The sequence below is a fragment of the Anser anser genome (assembly GCF_964211835.1).
Source record: "Anser anser genome assembly, chromosome: 24".
In the NCBI taxonomy this organism is placed as follows: Eukaryota; Metazoa; Chordata; class Aves; order Anseriformes; family Anatidae; genus Anser; species Anser anser.
Window position 1 is genome coordinate 5353360 of NC_139745.1, and position 18109 is coordinate 5371468.

The following is an 18109-nucleotide window of genomic DNA, read 5'->3' on the forward strand; positions in this document are numbered from 1 at the left end:
TAAATAACAGAATACAAAATTACTTACCTTTTAACTTACCATCTGATCCATTGAACTGCATCTGTAGGCATACTTTTTACTGCCAGGGCTGTGCACCCATGCAGCCAGGAGAGAGAAAGGAAAATCCTCGGTCCACGTATCAAAGTAGAAAGTTTGAAACTGAATTCATGGCTGTGTGGTGTCCTAAATGCTGTACCTGGTCCCCGTTTGGTTTGTGGTATGTGCTGGCAGGGAGTGCCAAAGGAAAGTGGGGCTATGGTGGAGCGTGCTGTGGGGAGCTGGATCCTGTAAAAGTTGCTGAGCAAAGTGCTATTTGATAGAGTGCTTATTTATGTATGTGTTTTTTGTTGTTGTTGTTGTTTTTTTATCTTTTTAACGTATTTTGTAGATAAAACATGCATGGTAAGTGGTGTGGTGTTGTATATGAACTGAGTGCAGAAACAGAGAGAGGAGAATGCTTTCTTTTGAACTGGAGGTGATTTTCAGGTTGGCAAAGCTTGCCTAAAAACAGGTGGTGATCAGTTTGCAGCTGATTAGTTTAAGGGGGTGTCTCAGGTGGTAAGGGAGAACTATGTAATTCCAATAGCTTTTGCAATCTTGTCAATTCTTGACAAAAAACAATTGCTAAGGTGTAAGTACAGCATGGTCTGAATGGCCTCCGCTTCTCATCTCTGGAGATCAGTTTCAGTGGTGTTCCTGGCCTCTGCTGTGAGGGGAGGATTCAGCCCTGGCATTACAGGACAATGAACAGTCCTACAGCCTGAGGAATTTGAGAAGGATGGTAGCAACAGCACAAAAATTCATGGGAAGCGCAAATTTATTGACTTGGGCTTATTACTTCCCATGCTGTCAAGAGGTTGCAGGTTTTGCATCCAAGCATCAACCCTCAAACGTGAATTTACTGAAGCACTTAACACACCCCTAGGGAAGCCACTCTGAGGCTCAACACTTCTCCCCATTAAAAACCAGCACCTCACTTCAAAAACGAATTTTGCCATCACCTCCAAGCCAAGAGAACCGCACCCTCAACCACTGGCCCCTCACGACAGGGGCACCAAGCCACGCCATGTCCTACCGTTCGACGACAGGCGATGAGTCTGGAGCACTCCTCCCTCAGCAGCAGCCTCCGCACAGCACCAGGGCCTCCACACGGTGGTCTCCTTGAGGCAGGGGCTCCAGCGGCGTCTCCTCAAAGCAGTGTCTCCTCATGGTATCTCCTCACAGCAGGCTGCCCAGGCCTAATGGTGGAGCTCAGCTCCAGGCTTTCAGGGACAAGACCCCTCATCCCACCACCACTCGTAGCACCACAAGCACAGCAGGGCTGGTGGTTTCCTCACAGACAGGCACAGAAGAGGAGCCTGCCACCATCAGCAAGGAACCACAGGAGGCCGGCAGCGGCCAGGATCAGTCTGGAGCACGGGGTAGGCCTGTGGGGAAGAACATGAAGTGAGGGCCAAGGCGCAATGCAGGGAGGGTAAACAGAGCAGCTGCTTGAAGCCACAGTGGTGGGCCCAGATAGGCATAATGCTTACCAAACTGAAGGACAGCACCCTGGAGGCTGAAGGCCTGGCTGGGGAAGGAGATTCTGACTGGGAGCAGAGAACAGTGCAGGCCCCAGGGCAGCCTGCCTGCTGCAGCCCTGCACCCTCCATCACCTGAGCACCTCCAAGATAGCTCCACCCTGAGGGAAAAGCCTCAAAACGCTGCTTTTGGCGCCACAGTTCCTTAAAAATATAACACTCAGACACTCTCCTCACCCCTACAGCCGGCAGCAACGGCTGTGGAGTGGTGGGGGGACCCTATTTATAACCTCGGTGCTGGGCGGGCCAGGCGGCCACCGCCATTTCGAGGCCTGCAGGGAGCGCGTTGCCCCTTTCTGTCAGCCCCAGATGGCGGCGGGCCGAAAAGGCGGGCTTCCAGAGGGCCGGCGTCGAGGAAGTTTCTGTGAGGAACAGTAAAGAATTAAGGTTTGCTAAGGGTGCATTCAGTCTTTGTGTGTACTAAGTAATTCCCAGTTTTCTACTTAACTAGTTCTCTATGTGTTTGGAGAATAGGTGGGAGGAAAAAAAAAACACTTTTGTTCTGTTTTAATACCAGAAAGATAAGTATAGTTACAATTGTTGACTTTAAGTTGTTAATACCTTGTATTAGAAAATAGAAGCATTGTTGTATGAAAATCTCTTCCAAGTTCTTTCAATTCATTGCAAGAACTTTCATTGTTGAAGGTTTTTTACGTAAAGTATCTGCAGAATAGCTGGTGTTAATAAACATTTGCAGATGTAATATGCTAGAAAGTGCAACAAAAATGGGGGAGTTTGCCTCAAAAAGGACTCTAGGAAGAGATCTTAATATTCGTTTGTTTTTTAAGGTGGCAGTTTGTTTTTTCTTTCTTATCCAGTGCTGATGAAGGTCCTGGAGCTGACACAACCCTACTGTGCTGCTGGGGATGGCTGTGACCAAGGAGATGAGGTACAGATGGGTTACTGGGGGTGCCCTGTGTACGGATGTGACTTCTTGTGATATAATCAAGGATAGAAAAGGCTCTTCCTTCAGACACAAAGCTCATCCAAGCTTCTTCTGCTTCTCTACCAAGGAGTAGGAAAACCATTTCTGTTCTAATTCTCTCAGAATTGAGACTTGTTACTTATTGATATTGCTAGTCCGTTTTTTGAACTTGCCCTGGAAGATAAAAGAATACTCATAAAATCCAAATTACATAGAAGCTACAAGTAGGATCAGGTGGGGGAAAGAATGAGATTATATCTGTTTGGGTATTTCCCACCTGGTTTTGTTTAAGGTTGTTCTGTTTGCTTTGTTGCTTGTTTTATCCCCTCCAAACACCATTCCTTATTACATTTCTGTTTGAAAAGTAGAAAGGAAAGATCTGGGCCCATTATCAAATTTCAGGGTCCTTTTCAAAGAAGAAATTCATAAGGGTTCTGTGAAAAAGCTTCTTATCACATTTTTTTAAGCTGATAGAAAATACAGCACTACTAACTGTGATAGGAAGCCTTTTTTCCTGGTGTTCCTAGGCCAGTACTAGAATGATGATGCTGACATTTACTTTCACAGACCCTGCAGATGTATTGTAGAAAGTCCTGGGAAATCTTAAAGCAATAAAGCAGCTTTCCCTTCCTTCCTAGTTTTTAGGGTACTGGATCACACTTTCACATTATTCTAAGGGCTGGAAGAGTAGAAAAACTGCCTCTTGCTGGTGTTGGAAACAGCTCCCTACGTAGTCACAAGACTCCCAGGTTTTTCAAGCAAGCATCAAACCAAAGCTAAAAGTCAGATGATGAACGTTGCCACCTGGGCAGCCCTGTTTCACTGGCCAGAAGGGAGGGAAGGGGGAAGGGACACCTCTTAAGGGGAAGTGAACTTGAAAAGAACAGCAGCTATTGTGCTTGGTTGGAGCTGTGAATGAGAGCTGAAGCAATGTGTTTAGCCTTGCCTATTTGGGCTCTTTTAAATGAAGAAGGCTGGGCTGGGAAAGAGGGAGGAGGAGCAGAAAATAAAAAGAAATGTGGAAGCTAATCCCAAGCACTGTGAAAAGGTCATATGCTTCGATATGAGTAATTAATTTTCTTAGAGCAATGTTGAAAAGGTTAACCTGATTTATGGAATGCAATTTAATTTAAAATGTGTTGTGTACCTTGTTAAAAGGGTCCAATTATAGCTGCTAATTCTGTGGACTGACACATGTGGTATGGTCTGATAATAACCCAGTGTGAGGGGGAATATGTGCCTTTCAATAATTAGACATGGCCTATTGAAATTTGAGGGGGAAGGGGTAGAAATGCTTGAAGAACAACTGTTTTCTTTGTATCCAGGTCCCTTAGTACTGTCTTTCATTTACCTGCACTGTGAAGTACTCTGATTCATTTCAAGTCAGGTTTGCATTCAGAGTGGCAGTTTGAGACTGGGTAAAAATGCATGATATTTACAGATCAGCCCACTTGTCTCTTTGGCATAGACAACAGGACTCCGATTTAAATGGCCAGAGTGTGCCCTGTGACAGGAAGGGACCCTTCATGAGCAGCTCACACCATAGCCCTGAGAGGTGTCTCATTGTCTAAAGCAACTGCTACAGCGTGCTTCTGGAGTAGGGGCCCTTGGCTGGAAGGACTTGTGGTCTGAATCTGCAGTCTGGAAATATTAATCACCCTAATTCACTCCTTGCTTGACTGCTCATCCTTCCTGGACTCTGCAGTATCCCAATTACCCTCTGCTCCTGAGGAGTGTGTGCCTGGCATCCCCCAGAGACCTGCTGCTGTGCCTTGCTGCTCTGCTCCTCAGCAGTAGGGAGCATGAAGCACCCTGTGATGGTGCAGCCCTGAAGCCATGTTCTACCCAACCCGCAGTGAAATGTGTTTTCCTCCAGTACCTTCTTATTTTCTGTCAGTCTGTCAGCATGCAATGTCACTCCCATTGTGTTTTGTAGCCACTCCTTCAGTGAGCAATTAATGCAGTGCACATTAATGCAAAGTGACTAATAGCTGGGGAGGGAGGCATTCCTGCATGTAGCACATAATGTTTTGAGCAGTGTTCTGCATTATTCCTTCCAACAATGAGCTTGTTCTTTGCTCGATATGCTTAAGATTAATGGAGGAACAGTTGTAACCCAAAGAACTGCTTGACAGAATACATTTGTTCCTAACGTGTGGTAAGTTGCTGCCAAAGTAGCGTGGCTACAAATGGTTGCTTTGGAGGTGGTAGCCCAAGCTGCATGAAATGAGCAACTGCATTGTCTTAGTTTGAGGGCTCTCTGGCTCCAGGTGTAGCAGTAGCTTGGTGAGCAGGAGGGATTCTGCCAGGGGAGGAACTCTGCAGCTAAAATAATCCTGGTTGCAGTTTTTCATAAAGCTGAAAAATGTGTCCGGTATTCAAAATGGAGGTTGTAGTCAAGCTAAAGGAGTTTCCAATGTCAGAAATGTAGTGAGATGTGTATAGATGGATTTCCAAATTATCGTAGGCTGCAAGTGCTGAGCAATTGCGACATGACAGGCACTGTCTCCTTGCTTCCTGGTACCCTCTTATGCATCATTTGTCAGTGGTGTTTGAGGAAAATAAGCTGATGTACTCAGGGTTATTTGTTGATAAGCATCATATTTTTACTCCTTGGGTATTCCATTTGCTGAGGAAAGTATCTCAAGCTTACCTTAAACTTTAATGAAGTGCTGTACTACTGGAGAAATAAATCAGACTTTTCTTTTCAATAGCATTGAGTGGTCAGAGACAGGAGCAGCCTATCTTTATATTAACCTTTCCAATTTTCATTGCTGTGACATTGAGTATTGAAACTTTTTGAAATCTTTAACAATCCAAGGATTAAAAAACTTTCCTGTTGGTCTGGAAGGGCAGGGATGGTGGAAGAAACTACAGCCTGTCTTGAATAACCCCAACTATCCCCATGTTCACTTCTCTAAACAAAACTCTTCTTGGCCGTTACCTGGAACTGCTTTCTAATGCCATCACCAAATTAGCTCAGCAAACTGCATCTTGTGATAACTTCATTATGCTATATTGATGTCTCAGGAAGCTGAAAGGAATAAAATGGCAATTTAGCATAATGAATAACTGGATGGGGATGCCAAGGCAGTGAAATGGCTTTTTCCTGCTCTACCTTTACCCAGTCAAAAGTCATCCATTTCACTTCCTGGTGTGTATTAGTCTCTTATCAGGCTTTCTCACCCAAAGAGAATTCTGCCCTCAGAGGAGCACACAATGATTAGCATCATCAGGTGAAAAACTGCTGTTTGTATTACCACAATATTAAAGGGGCAATTGTCATTTCTCAGCTGCAAGGAACACTTAAAGCAAATTACCTCGATTAAGAGAATAAGAATTGGGGAACTGCTCTCAATCTGATGCATTGAGAAAATCCTCAGATAGGATGCAACATATCTGTTTGTCATTGGGGGTTTAATATTTACTACTGTTTATGAGATTTTTGTCATGCTCTATTACAATTCATAGATTTGTTTCTGAATTCTATGCACTAAAATGCTTTGATTTATAGGGTGTAGTTTCTTTTTTTCTCTGAATTCCTTTTTATATTGCCATAAATGTGGTCAGTGATGCTTATCTCACGATATTAATGCGCCTCTTTTAATTATATTGTCTTGCTCAAGAAGTGCACTTAGTTTGAAAGAAACTACAAATTGTTAACTTCTGGTAAATGCACTTTTCTAGCTGGAGTGCCGAAGGCTTCTTCTGCACAGCTGAAGAACAGATACCTTGAGTGGTCATGTTCTGATCTCAGAACCGTAACTCAGGTCCTTTCTGAATCTGCCTCATGTGGGACTCCAGCTTTAGGTCTCGCCATCAGTTTCTGTGCTTTCTCATTACCTGTTCTGTGGCTTCTCCTTCCCACTAGATGCCCCCCGAAATGCACCGCGTGTAACAGCCTGTTGGAGCAAACCCAGCTGTCGGCCTTGCATGGTGCTGCCCTGCTCACCGAGCCCAAGGAATCACAAGTGTGCCCGTGGGTTTTGACTTCCCCTTTTTAGGGTCAGGGTGCTATGATTCCCTATTGATTACTTCATCTGTGTAATTACAATCAAAACTACAGGGATTTCAAGCCTGATTGACTTCAAATTAGAAATCTATTGGCTTGGCTGGGCTCCTAATCAACAGGATTAGGAGAGAACATTGTTTGGGCCTGTTTTTTTCTCTATAGGCTTCATTTTAGGCAACCAAAGATTTGATAGAAGAGGTTTGCAAAGGGATGCACTCTTCCACTCGGCAGAGCAGGGCTTGCAGGCGATTTAGCTCCTTCATTCCTGACCGCAGCTCTGCACGTGATCAGCATGCACAACTGGCATCCTGTTTTTGTGACCTTTCTACAGTAACAGTGTGTGCAGGAGTCAGAACAGAGACTGGCAGGAATGGCAAGAGGAGCCAAGGAGCTGTCTGGCCATGGGCCCTGCTCCCAGCTCGTCTTTGGGTACCTTGGGGACATCAGTGAGGAGGATGGATGCTGTTAGGGGAGCCCACGTGCTGGCTATGTCCCTGAGCAGGCAGTGTGTTCCCCTTCCCTGCCTGCAGGACCCATCGAGGCAGGGGACAGCCCCTGCCTTCCCTGGGGCAGTCAGAGCTGCTGGGATCTGGGCAGGGGGTTCACCAATACTCCCTGCTGAGGGAAGGGCTGACAAGTGATGGGTGCTTGCTTCCAAAAAGTCTCTTGGCCTGGTGTTTGTCTCTCTGAGCGAAGGAGCATTAGTAGGCAGGGAAAGGGATTTTTTCTTTTTTTTTCCAAATAGGTTTTCATTTAAAAGATGCCAGAGCCAGCAGATTAGTGTCTTGACTATATAGGTTTCCTAAAGATAAGGCAGAGAAATTGATTTCAATTACCAAAGTGGATAGACAGGCTGTTCTGCACTCTCCTGAGGATTGTTAACCCTCAAGAGACAAGAAATAAAAACCAGGAAGGGAGGCGGTTTAAATCTCAAGCCATTTCCTTAGGAACAGCAGTGTCTCTCACGAGCATAAATCCTCACAAAGGGAGAGAGGTAAAGAAAGAGGGTTTATTTGAGGATGTATGGTGATCCTTTTGATACTTGGGGATTTCAGCTAGCTTTCAGGTCCTTCAGCAGGGCTCAGGAGGCCAAGGGTTAAAGTGACTGCAGGGATTAAAGGATTTGGTGACTCACAAGCACCAGGTTCTCCTTTTGGAAGAGCAGCCTGGCTGCAGGGAGGCTTCCCTGTGGGGGCTGAGTGGTGCTGGACCCCAGCTGAGCTGGCTCCCAGTGCGGTGGTGGCTCTGCTGGGCAGCCCCTCTGCATCATAAGGGCACGGCTGGGCAGTGACAGCAGCTCAGGTGTGCCTACAGAAAAAGATCAGCCCCTTCGAAATTTCACACGCAGGGCATGCGAGGGGGGTTGGGGTTTGTTGCAGAGCTGGCACCATCCCTCACCGGCAGAGTGTGTGGCACCACGGCACAGGAAAAGGCAGAGGAGCGATGCCACCGGCATTGCAGAGAGCTCAAGGTGAGCCTGGGGAGGGCAGGGGGAAGGAAAGGCTATGCAGGGAGAGAAAAACAGACCTGGGGGCCAGGGCAGCAGGAAACACCCCCTCTGTGCCCTGCTGGAGCTGCAGACAGTGGCAAAAGCAGGAGGTGGCTGTGCATGTGCCTGCGAGGGAGCAGGGGCAGGCAGCTGCCTGTTCCCTTGGCACATGTGGGCAGGCCGCTTCCCCTGCCTCCTCAGACCTCTCCCATCTGCTCTTCCCATATTTACACACCCAGCAATTTCTAAAATGTCTCCATAATTGTGTCCACAGGGTGCCTGCTTTCCTTCCCTTCTCAAATTCAATTGCCTATTTTTCACAGCTTCGCTGCTGCTTAATAATGGGCACCTTGCAATAGATTTTTCCACTGTTCACTTGCTGGGTGTCTTTTGTCCTACCACGGGGAAATTTGCCCCCATAGGTCTCACAGTAGGCTTCTCAGCTGGATTTCTCACAGGCTTTTATTGCCAGCAGCCATCTGCTCTCCTCTCCAATTACTCCAGCCCGTTTCTTTGATAATATGCTTTGCTGGGTTCACCAGCAGCTTCTGCCTCTTGCTAAACCTCCATGCAGACCGTTTTCTCTCCCCAGGGCATTTTGGTGAGGGGTTTCACTGGTCAAATCTTACGTTGCACATCGCTGTTTCTGAACAGAAGGAATTCAGTGGTGCTGTGCTGTGAGAAGACCAATGTGATGAGCATATTTAAGCAAGGGAAGGCGCAGCATATAAATAAGACTTTGTTCCAGGCCATGGAATGCATTTTGTTCCTGGAAGCAGCTCAGCAACTGCAGCTTTTTTGTCCTTTCAAATAAAATTACATATTTAGAGAAACATCCTGTGATTTGTAGCTTGTATGAGTTGTAACGTGGACAGGGACTGCACCTGCCCTTGCAGCAGCAAAGCTCTGGTGAAAGAAATCCACATTACAGATAGAGCAGGAGCACCGGCACTTACCGCACTGACTCTATCTGTAGGCATCCTGGCCTCAGCTTACATCAGGCTCAGAAACAAGGCTGATCCACCTAATATCTAGTTCCTGCTCCATAGTTTCATATATCAAGGGGAGAAAAATTGGTTGACTTTCAGCATGAGCAAAAGCAGAGACAACCTCTGTCTTTTTTCTGGGGAGAGAAGAAAAAGCAACTGGGGACCAACCCTGGGAGCGAGCTGCTGTTCTCTTGCTGTAGCTCTGCAGGACATCACCAGCACTGATGCCGCAGGAGCACCTTGCTCCCATGTAATAGCTCTAAAGGAGGCTTTCCCATGCCTATCCTCAGTGTGCAGCATCCTCTTTTCCTACATCTTGCATTTCTCAAAATTCTGCACACTCCAAGGAGAGAGGATGGCCCTGCCATGCCTGCGTGGCACAGCTGATTGCAGGGGTAGCCCCTGGCACCAGGCCTAGGGAGGCTGCAAAACAGCAAATAGTTCTGGAGATGTTTGATTTCCTTCCTAGCCACTCCTGCCTAGTGAAAAAAATGGTTTCTGACACACCAGACATGTTAGCAAAAGTATACCTAGATAAAGAACTGTGTAGTTTTTTCAGACACTCACAGCCAGAATGTTTCCATTCCCAGCAGTGTTTTCGGCAAGGAAAACCTAATCATTTCCTCCCCGGTACCTCACTTATTTTCCTTCTGACTTACTCTGTGGACAATTCCTGGCTTTTCAGATGAAGATCTCGTGATTAAATGCTGTGGGAGTGGGTGTCTAAGAATGTATTAATGGCATGTAACCTCATGCTCGCCCAGCCTTATCCTCCTCTGCGCCGTGCCAAGTAACACAGTGGGACCTTGATGTAGTGCTGGGCTTGCTGGAAGCGCCAGCGGTGAATATTACCAAGACAGATGCTTTGAGGGGGCTAATTGGGTAAAACTGGATTTCATTCATTACCCGGGATTTCCAATGGACTTGCAGATTTTTTTCTGCTTTGCTTGTAGCTGTTGGCATCATTAATGCCTAGATTTAATATGACAGAGCTTTAATTGTACAGGACAAAGGTGCCTGGTTCCCTGCTTCACTGATCAATTCCAGTTCGTAAATTATCGCAGAAACAAAACTCTTTAGCAGTGCTGACAATTAAGTAACATCCTGATAAACATCCCCTTTTGTTTTATTTAAATGAAAATGCCTTTATTTCCACAGAGTCGTATCTTGTAACAATAAGATTCACTGTCCCTGAAGCTTGGTTAATTAAACACAGTATTTGCAATCTACCAAAACAAGCTGTTTTATGGGAGCTGATAACAGGGTTTCCATTTCATAATGTGAACAATTGGGTTATGCAAATGCCAGGATTTTAAGCCCCTATGATCTGTTTTTGTCGCCTTATTATCTGTTTCTGTCTGCAAACTCCAAATATAGACATCCCAATTAAAGCGGCTAAATGCCATTAAATCCAACTAAGATGTTTTTATCAGTTAAAAACTTCCACAATTTAATTAAAAATATGGTTTGAAATTGGCCTTTCCTGGCCCAAACTCCACTCCCACGTTCCCATCTGTTTGATTCAATTCTTCCCCGAGCACCCCCGTGGTTTTCATTCCCTGACGTGGCTTACGAGCCCTTTGGAGATGGTGAGAGACCATTGCTCAGCCCAGCCTGTGCCCACCCCTTGGCACGTGCGTTATTAACGCAGCTTCCAGCTGACTCAGTGAGCCTCGCTGGATGGTTTGGTGCAGAAACAGGACTTGGATGTGACAGATGAAGGATCCTGCCCAGGCTCCTAGAGGTGACAGTACTCGTGGAAGATCGTCCTGCGCAGCTGATCTGATTTCCCCCGCAGAGCATGTCGTGTGTTCGCGGTGTCACGCCGTGTGTTCAGTGTATCTCGTAGCTGCGGATTAGAAGCAAGAAGGAAATGTAACCGTGAAATTGGGAACAAGCCCGGGTCTTCTCCCAAGGGGCATCCTGGCTCTGGCGTGCCCTCAGCAGTCTCAGGCGTGCACTCGCTGGGTATCTGCAGCTCAGCTCGTTCTGTCGGTGACAGCCTGGCTATCTGAACACGTCCGTGAGCTCACTGCCGAGCTGTGTGCTGAACACCGGGGTGAAATACAGGAGTCTGTTCCTTCCTGGACCAGCTGTTGCTGAGACAAGTTATCTTCCCCATCCTCTTTGGTCACCGTGTGCCACGTGCTCCCTGCACGAGGGGTGCAGGAGGAGGAGGAGGCCCTTCTCTGCCTTGCGGCTTGGAGTTTCCGAGCACGGCTGAGATAAAAGCCAGTCCCTTTTAATAGCCGCACGTGGAGATGAGGCGAACACGAGGCTTTCAGAGCGCTCTTGTCAGGGAATTGCTGGATGCCTCTCAACTCCCACTTTTCCCCAGGAGGATGTAGCAGATCACCCCAGCTATGTTCCAAGCAGGCTTTGCACTGCTTCCGAAGTGCAGTAATTTAACTTTATATCAACCACATTTGCAGCAGCTGTCAGTCAGCACGACAGCAATATTAACACTCTTGATATCTTTGTTGTGAGCAACAGAGAATGTAATATTCTTGAGGGAAGAAGCAGCAATCGCTTGAGCAGTTGCTTACAACCCAAGTGACTCTCTATTGAACTGGGAGAGGTTCAAACTGAATTTTAAACATAAGAAAAGACTTGCTTTTAGAGTATAAAGTGACTTGAATTAACTTTAGACCGACAAGAGGAAGTAGAGGGAATCACTGGAATAAAAATGTGAGACGGGAAGATTAGAAGGACACATTCTGAAATCTCATAAAAATGCAAACTCACTTTTTTCAAGGCATTGACTCTGTAATGGCAGATTTACATTTCTTTAAAACTTGCAGGGAGGGGAAGAAGGGTGATTAAAAGGGAATTTGTTATCCTTGTGGTCTTAGTTGAATACAAACCAGTTGCTCAGAGAATACTGAGGGTAGTTTCTAGTCCACATTTTCACCAAGATGTCCAATGGGAAAATAATCGTACTGGATTTCAAGCATTGGTGTTTGTCTCCTCATTCACGTCCTTTTTGGGGGAAAGCAAGCGACCATTCTTTGTTTCTCAATATTTACTTTCTTTAATTGTATCTAATCTCCCTCTTCCCCTCAAGAAATACCCCTGCATTAAGATAAGACACTGGTTTTCTGCACTGGGAGGATGTATTCTACTTACTAGTTGTTGTTTTTTTTTCCCACAAGATTGATGACTTATTAAGCTATGATTAATTACAGGTTTGAAAATAAAATTAAAGAAAAATGCACTTCTGCTGATTCTGCTCTTGGCTACCCATGCAACTTCTGCCATTGCTATGTACCAGAGGTCCATAAACATTTTTTTTAACACTCTTCTTCACTGAAACCCAGCTTTGGGGTTCCCAGCTCTATAGGTCCATGGCCTGAGCGAGAACACATGCTGATCACACCATGCAGCCGCTGTTTTTTCATGCAGGTCCGGAGCAGGGGGTCCCCAAAAACTTCAGCGGTTGTCATAGCCACAGCACCTCAGTGGGTACCAAATGGGGTGCCCCAGCCTGATGTACCAGACAAAGGAGAGGGGTTTGCCAGCGTCGGAGAGCAGTGAGCACCAGCTAAGCCAGCCGAGGTGTTCTGTGCGTGCTCAAACACCTTGCATGTGGTTCTGTGCTCCTCGAAGCAGCGTGCCAGCAAAGGGGACCGAGCACCTTGTGCTCCCTGGCAGCACGCAATAGAGATGAATAATGGAGCCAGAGGAATGGCTCGCAGGCGTATCCATCACATACGAGCTGATACTATCAGTCGCAAAAATACCCTCGCCTTTGTCTCATAAGCCAGGCAGTGCAGAACTGAGTGCGGGGTGGTGGTGGTGACCGCAGCTCCTGGAGCACCAACCACATTTTCGGGGAGGAGCTGTGAGACAATGAAACCTGGAAGTGCAGCCGAACGCTGTATGCCTGCAAAGAAGCTAATGCCTTGCTGCCAAGGGAGCCCACAGCAGCAGTTGTTAACCACGTTATCAGCTGTGTTTTCAGCTCTAAAATAGAAGGCTTGGATGCTAAAATTAACATTGAGCAGACTGAAATGAAGGAAAGTGTGATGTGGATCTTCGAACTCCAAAGTGCGAGAGAATAGAAAGCAGGCTGCTTTATTGCTGTTTTACTTTCTGCTTGCACAGCTCCTGCGATTGCCTGTTAGGTGACATTTGCACTAGAGCAGTGGCAGTTTAGTGGAAAATTAAAAAAGAATCAAACACTTGTAACCCAAACTGTTTGCATGGCAGAGTCTGCAAGCCAGCAGGGCCGGCTGTCAGCAGCTCACAGAGCAGAGAGGCAGAAGGAAAAGACAGGATTTGGTGACAGATTTCTGAAGCAGAGGTGTTCTGTCAAGATGGTGTGTAGGGCTGAGACCAAGCTTCGTAACAACAGAGTGCAAAGGGCAGGCAGGAAAGTCATCCTTCTTCCAGCAATGAGTGCAACAAGCCAAGGGGCCAAAGTTGTAGCGGGCCCGTATCTTTCTCATTGTAAGTATTCCAGATGGCGAAGAAGCTTTGGAGGAGATGTTGCAGCCTGCAGAGCTTCCCTTTGGATGCCCTGCTTGATGCTTCACCATCAGGATCACAATTAGCTGTGAATCCCACTTCTCCCGGTTTGTGGAAATGTCAGCTTCCCTGATATTCCTCAGGGAAAATGTTTTTGAGAAAAACACAGATGGTAAATCAATTCCTGCATCCTTCCTTCCTCCCTTTCTATCAAGCTACTAGCATTGTCCTTTTGGGAATGTACTTATGAACCATAAACATCTGTCATTTTGCTGCAGACAATTCCCAGCCTATAGCCGAATGCCTTCCTCCCTCCTTTATTTTTTCCCAGAGGCTTTTCTGGCTGCGCTGGGTATAGTTTAAGATGACTGGCACCAGCGCAGGTGCCCACAGGCGGGAGCTGGCTGACATTTGCCTTGGTACGTGAAGTGAGGGCTCGTGGCTTGTTTTCCATCTCGAGAGGCAGCAATTTAGAGAAAAAGAAATTAAAAGACGTTAGGCTAGGACCAGAAATAGCTCCAACAGCAACTCAGGACAAAGAATTATGGAACAAAAAGTTAAAGAAATGTCAGTAAGTGAGCATCATATTGCAAGTTTTGGAGTCCGTCCACCTATCTTCTGTCCTGCTCAGCGTCAAGGTTATCGTTAGCCGTGTGGATTGCCAGTGCTGCTGCAGGATCCCTGCAGCACAGGGCGCTGCACAGGCTCCGTGCTGTGTTTCAGAGGGAGCTGCACTGCCTCCTGGGGGAGAGAATCCCACCTGAGAGCTGCACCAGCGCTGATGCAGGTACAGAAACACCAGGAAAAAAAGGCGCTGATAATCTCATGTCAGCGCAAGGTGAATGCTCCCTACGTGAAGGCACCAGAGCTCAGTTAACCAGGGTAGGCATACTGGAATGTCCCAAAGAGCCTCTGTCTTCACCCTTTGATGAACGTCACTGAAATTTGCATTCCTGGGCTCCACAATCAATTAAAATTTTCCTCTACCAGGGGCAGGACAAACTTTCTGGCTATGTTCCCTTGAACAGCTCGGTGCGAGCAGCTCTCCGGGTGGCTCGCTGCGCCCTTCAGAGAGGCAGAGGGAGGCAGCAGGGAGCAAACTTCCACCACCCCCTGCGCCTGGAAATTCGCAGGAGCTCCACGTTCAAGCCAAGGGTATCGGGTCCTGGTTCCCAGCTGTGAGGCCGGGAGCCTCTGGGGTTTGTTGGATGCTTTCCAGCTGCCACCTGCCTTCCCTCCATTGTGTGTCATTTGTCACCGCTGAAAAATAGCTCAGCTGCATGGGCTTTATTCGTAGTTTTATGAAGAGTATTGTTGCTATTTTATTTTATTTTCCAGCAAAATTCACATTCGGGGATAAAGTGCCATTCACACAGGAAGATTTAGTCCCTCTTCATAAAGTTATACATTACAAGTGAAAGGGGAACAAGCATGGGCTGGCAGCAGAAAATTGAATTAGCTCAGCAGCACATAACACAAAATAAGATAAATACTGTACAGAAATATAATTGAAGCTGTATTATTTATCCTTCTGTTTGGGGTTATTTGTCAGAAAGCGAGCTGCAAGTTGCAAATTAAAATAGCTATTGATTCTAAAGTTGTTTTAAAATATTATCTACATTCAGATCCTTTGAAACAATTATCTCAAGGTGTCATCAAACAGCCGAATCCTTATTTGTATCAGGTTCAGGGAGATAATGCATTTCCAGCCTCTCTCCATGGTTCGTGAGCATTTCAGATGACACTTTTTAATAGAGATTAGTTCCTCTGGGAAGAAACAGGAGTACGGATGTGATCGGAAGGGCAGCAGGTTTGTGCCGTTGTATTTGTTGACTTGAGCTTCCAGGTTGGTGCCAGGGAGCAGGGCAGCTGAGCTGCGGTGCCCAGCACAGCCCGGTGGGGTTGGGAAACAGGCTGGGGATCCCCGCCTGCTGGCAGGGATCGGCCCTCGGGGAAGGAGCTGGGCTCTGCATTAAATGATCTGTGCTGAAACAGAAGGGAACTGCTCCTTCTGGGTCACACTTCAGAGGAGCATCTTTGATCAAAATTCTCCCCGTCTCCCTCAGATTAGCATCCACCTGCAGGGTTATTGCTTGAATTTAAAGCTGGGGTCGAGGCAGGAGAGCGTTCACCGGCACCATTAAAACTTTTACCGCCACGATGCCACCTGCAATTTGCCTGCTTCAGCTCCTCAGCGATTAGCTCGAGCTGTGGACAGAAAATGCGTCACGGGGTTTGAAATTAATTTGCAGAGCGCAGTACGGCAGTGCCAGGACAAGCCCCCAGCTGAAAGTAGTGGAGTTCAAATGGCAATGTCGTGGTGGAACGGGAAGGGGGCCATGGGCAGAAAGAGCCCCGGCCCTTCTGGGCAGGGCGTTGCAGTCCGTGCCGTGGGGCAGCCGATGCTCTGCTTTGACCCGTGCCACTGCTGAGGAGTCCTGCTGGTGTCTCCGTGCAGCAGAGAAAAATTCTCTTGATTCTGTAGAAATTAGGTGCTTACTATCCCTTTATCTAAGAAAAGAAATGTAATTTCCTCATAAATTTGTGTAATTTTATAGTCTTTTATTTTCACTCTGACTTCCAAACACAGGTTTAAAACCAGGAGGGTTTTCTTCCTGGACTGAACATGCCAGCAGCCCTGGGGATGCATTGCTGCATCACAGACTTTAACTCCCGAGTAAAAGACCCTTTCAAGTCTTCCACTTCTTCACATTTTAGAGTTTTCTTTTCCCTAAAGCTGACCTTTGGGGCCCAGTTCATCAAGCATGAGTTTTTACGCCCTGGGTGGAATCCTGATCTTAAACAAGCCCCAGCCTATGGCCCCAGACCCCAGCCACTGCCAGCCCTCGATTCCAGGCGCATCCTGTAAAGCTTCTGAAAGTCATCAACTCTTGTGATTAAACAGGATTCAGTGGAGCATTCATCCAAGTCTTGATGAGCTAAAGACTAATGAACTAATTAAAGAGGCTTCATTGTCTCAACAGGGTAGATCAATACCTTATTATTGTTTTCATGAGAAGAGAAGCAGGAAGAAAGGTGAGGCCAGAAACACTGCAGAAGAACTATTTGGAACTGAGGGTCGTGGAGGCAGACCTGAAGTGCAGACCTTGGAACGAAGGGATGGAGGGAAGGAGAGGCACGTTGCAAGCCCTCTGTGCTTGTGGGAGGAAGTTGGGGAGTGGATGAGGGGACTTGGACCACAACAATGACACAAACTTCGTAGTTTTCTATTTACAAGCCTCCTCTGCAGACAAGAATAGGCAAAGAGAGGGGAGATGTGGGTGGAAATAAATTACCAGAGCAGTAGAGATCACTGGCCCGTGCGTTTTCAGATATATTTTTCTTCCAACAGTGACCAGATCCGGAGAAAGCATAAAGCAAGCTCATCCTGTGCCTAAACAACTGGGTGACGCACTTCTCATTAGTGTGGAGGAGTAAAGCGATAATTTTGTTTTGACTCCCACTGCTCACTCGATAACCTGTAATGTAAGTTGCCATCTGCCTGGCAGCTAACGGCAGACAGCATCCGCATGAAAAGCGCTAGCCGGCCAGAAATCCAGCCCGCAGAGCCTGCTCCCTGCCGCAGCAGTGGCCAGCTCAGCCCCTGGCAAGTCTCGTCCCCTCGGTCCTCCCCCTGCCGCTCTCAGCCCCGCACACCATCCGCTTCCTTTTCCCTCCAGCAGTACCAATGCTGTGCAGCAGCAGAGGAAACCATCCTCTCCATTTCTGCAGTCATGTGGGGTCTGATTCTGATCCCAGCCACCCCAGTCCAAATCCAGCGCATCACCCCGTGCACATCTTCGTGCCGGGTTACCTGCAGTGGAAGCAGAGCAGCCAGCATCCCTGCTTTTCCAAAAGAAAGGCATCAAACATTTTTCCCACTACAGAACTACGCTTGTACACTCCTGCTTACATTTTCCCGCTGTAACAAGAAGGCAAATAGTCCATCAAATAATATTGACTATTCTCATTACAAATCTCTGCTGAAGACAAATACCTGGAAAGGTCATCCAGCTGTTTCTGTGTGCAGGCTGTCAGAGTCAGGGTGGATGACAGCGTGCTAGCACAGCACTCCTGCCTTGTCTGTGTATGCGGCAGGAGAGACTCAGATAGAGTTTGGGGGGGCTGCTTTTGTTTTGCAAAATAAACAGAAAATAGCCCTTGTGAATACGAAAGAAAAAACAAAATGCATAAAAAAATCCATCCGCTACAGCATTTGAGCCATTCTCCATGGGTCCTCTGAGTCTCTTACTGTTTGAGTTAAGGCTCCTTATATAAAGTTTATGAGTCCCATCAGGGTGTTTTTAGTAGATTACATTCAAACCAGCTCATGCAATGTGGGTATGAAGCAGTCAGTAAATCAGCTAGCTTAGCTCGTAAGCTTGTACATGGCTTTCCCAATGAGTCTCAGTGCTGGTATAATACCTCTTATTATTAGCTGACATCTGGTAAACAAAGATCCTGCTTTTGATACACATTGTTGGTGCTTTTATAGCCTCGGCATACACACAGTGCTTGGGAAAATTGCCACTTTAATAAGGAGCTGAAGATTTGTCTACAAAATGGTCAAAGCGTGCCTAACAGCAGTAAAGACTTGCTGTCTTTTCACTGGCCCCTCAGTTAATTTGACCCTTATTCCTTCTGATG

At 46.8% G+C, this 18109-nt stretch overlaps 1 protein-coding gene and 1 long non-coding RNA gene across 29 annotated transcripts in view; one reads left to right on the top strand and one right to left on the bottom strand.

The window, feature by feature from the left end:
• LOC310886170 overlaps positions 1 to 1777 on the bottom strand; it is a 228797-nt gene extending 227020 nt beyond the window's left edge. The window contains exons 1-2 of one of the 2 annotated variants that reach the window (XR_014575226.1): positions 1533 to 1777; positions 1076 to 1427 (exon numbers count right to left, since the gene is read on the bottom strand). This is a non-coding gene — a long non-coding RNA (uncharacterized lncRNA). The remainder of the gene's footprint in view (positions 1 to 1075; positions 1428 to 1532) is intronic. The other variant, XR_014575227.1, reaches the window with a different exon arrangement.
• A 42-nt stretch (positions 1778 to 1819) lies between these two features.
• The window catches only part of LOC310886168 (uncharacterized protein), a 66067-nt gene continuing 49777 nt past the window's right edge, over positions 1820 to 18109 (top strand). For 10 of the 27 annotated variants that reach the window (XR_014575207.1, XR_014575208.1, XR_014575209.1 and 7 more), the window contains exons 1-2: positions 1838 to 1967; positions 2399 to 2469. Coding sequence is in view for 4 of the 27 variants with exons in the window: in XM_083810387.1 (XP_083666513.1) it covers positions 1890 to 1944; positions 2399 to 2469 (126 nt within the window). In the remaining 23 variants the exon portion in view is untranslated. The other 17 variants (XR_014575206.1, XM_083810387.1, XM_083810389.1 and 14 more) reach the window with 13 other exon arrangements.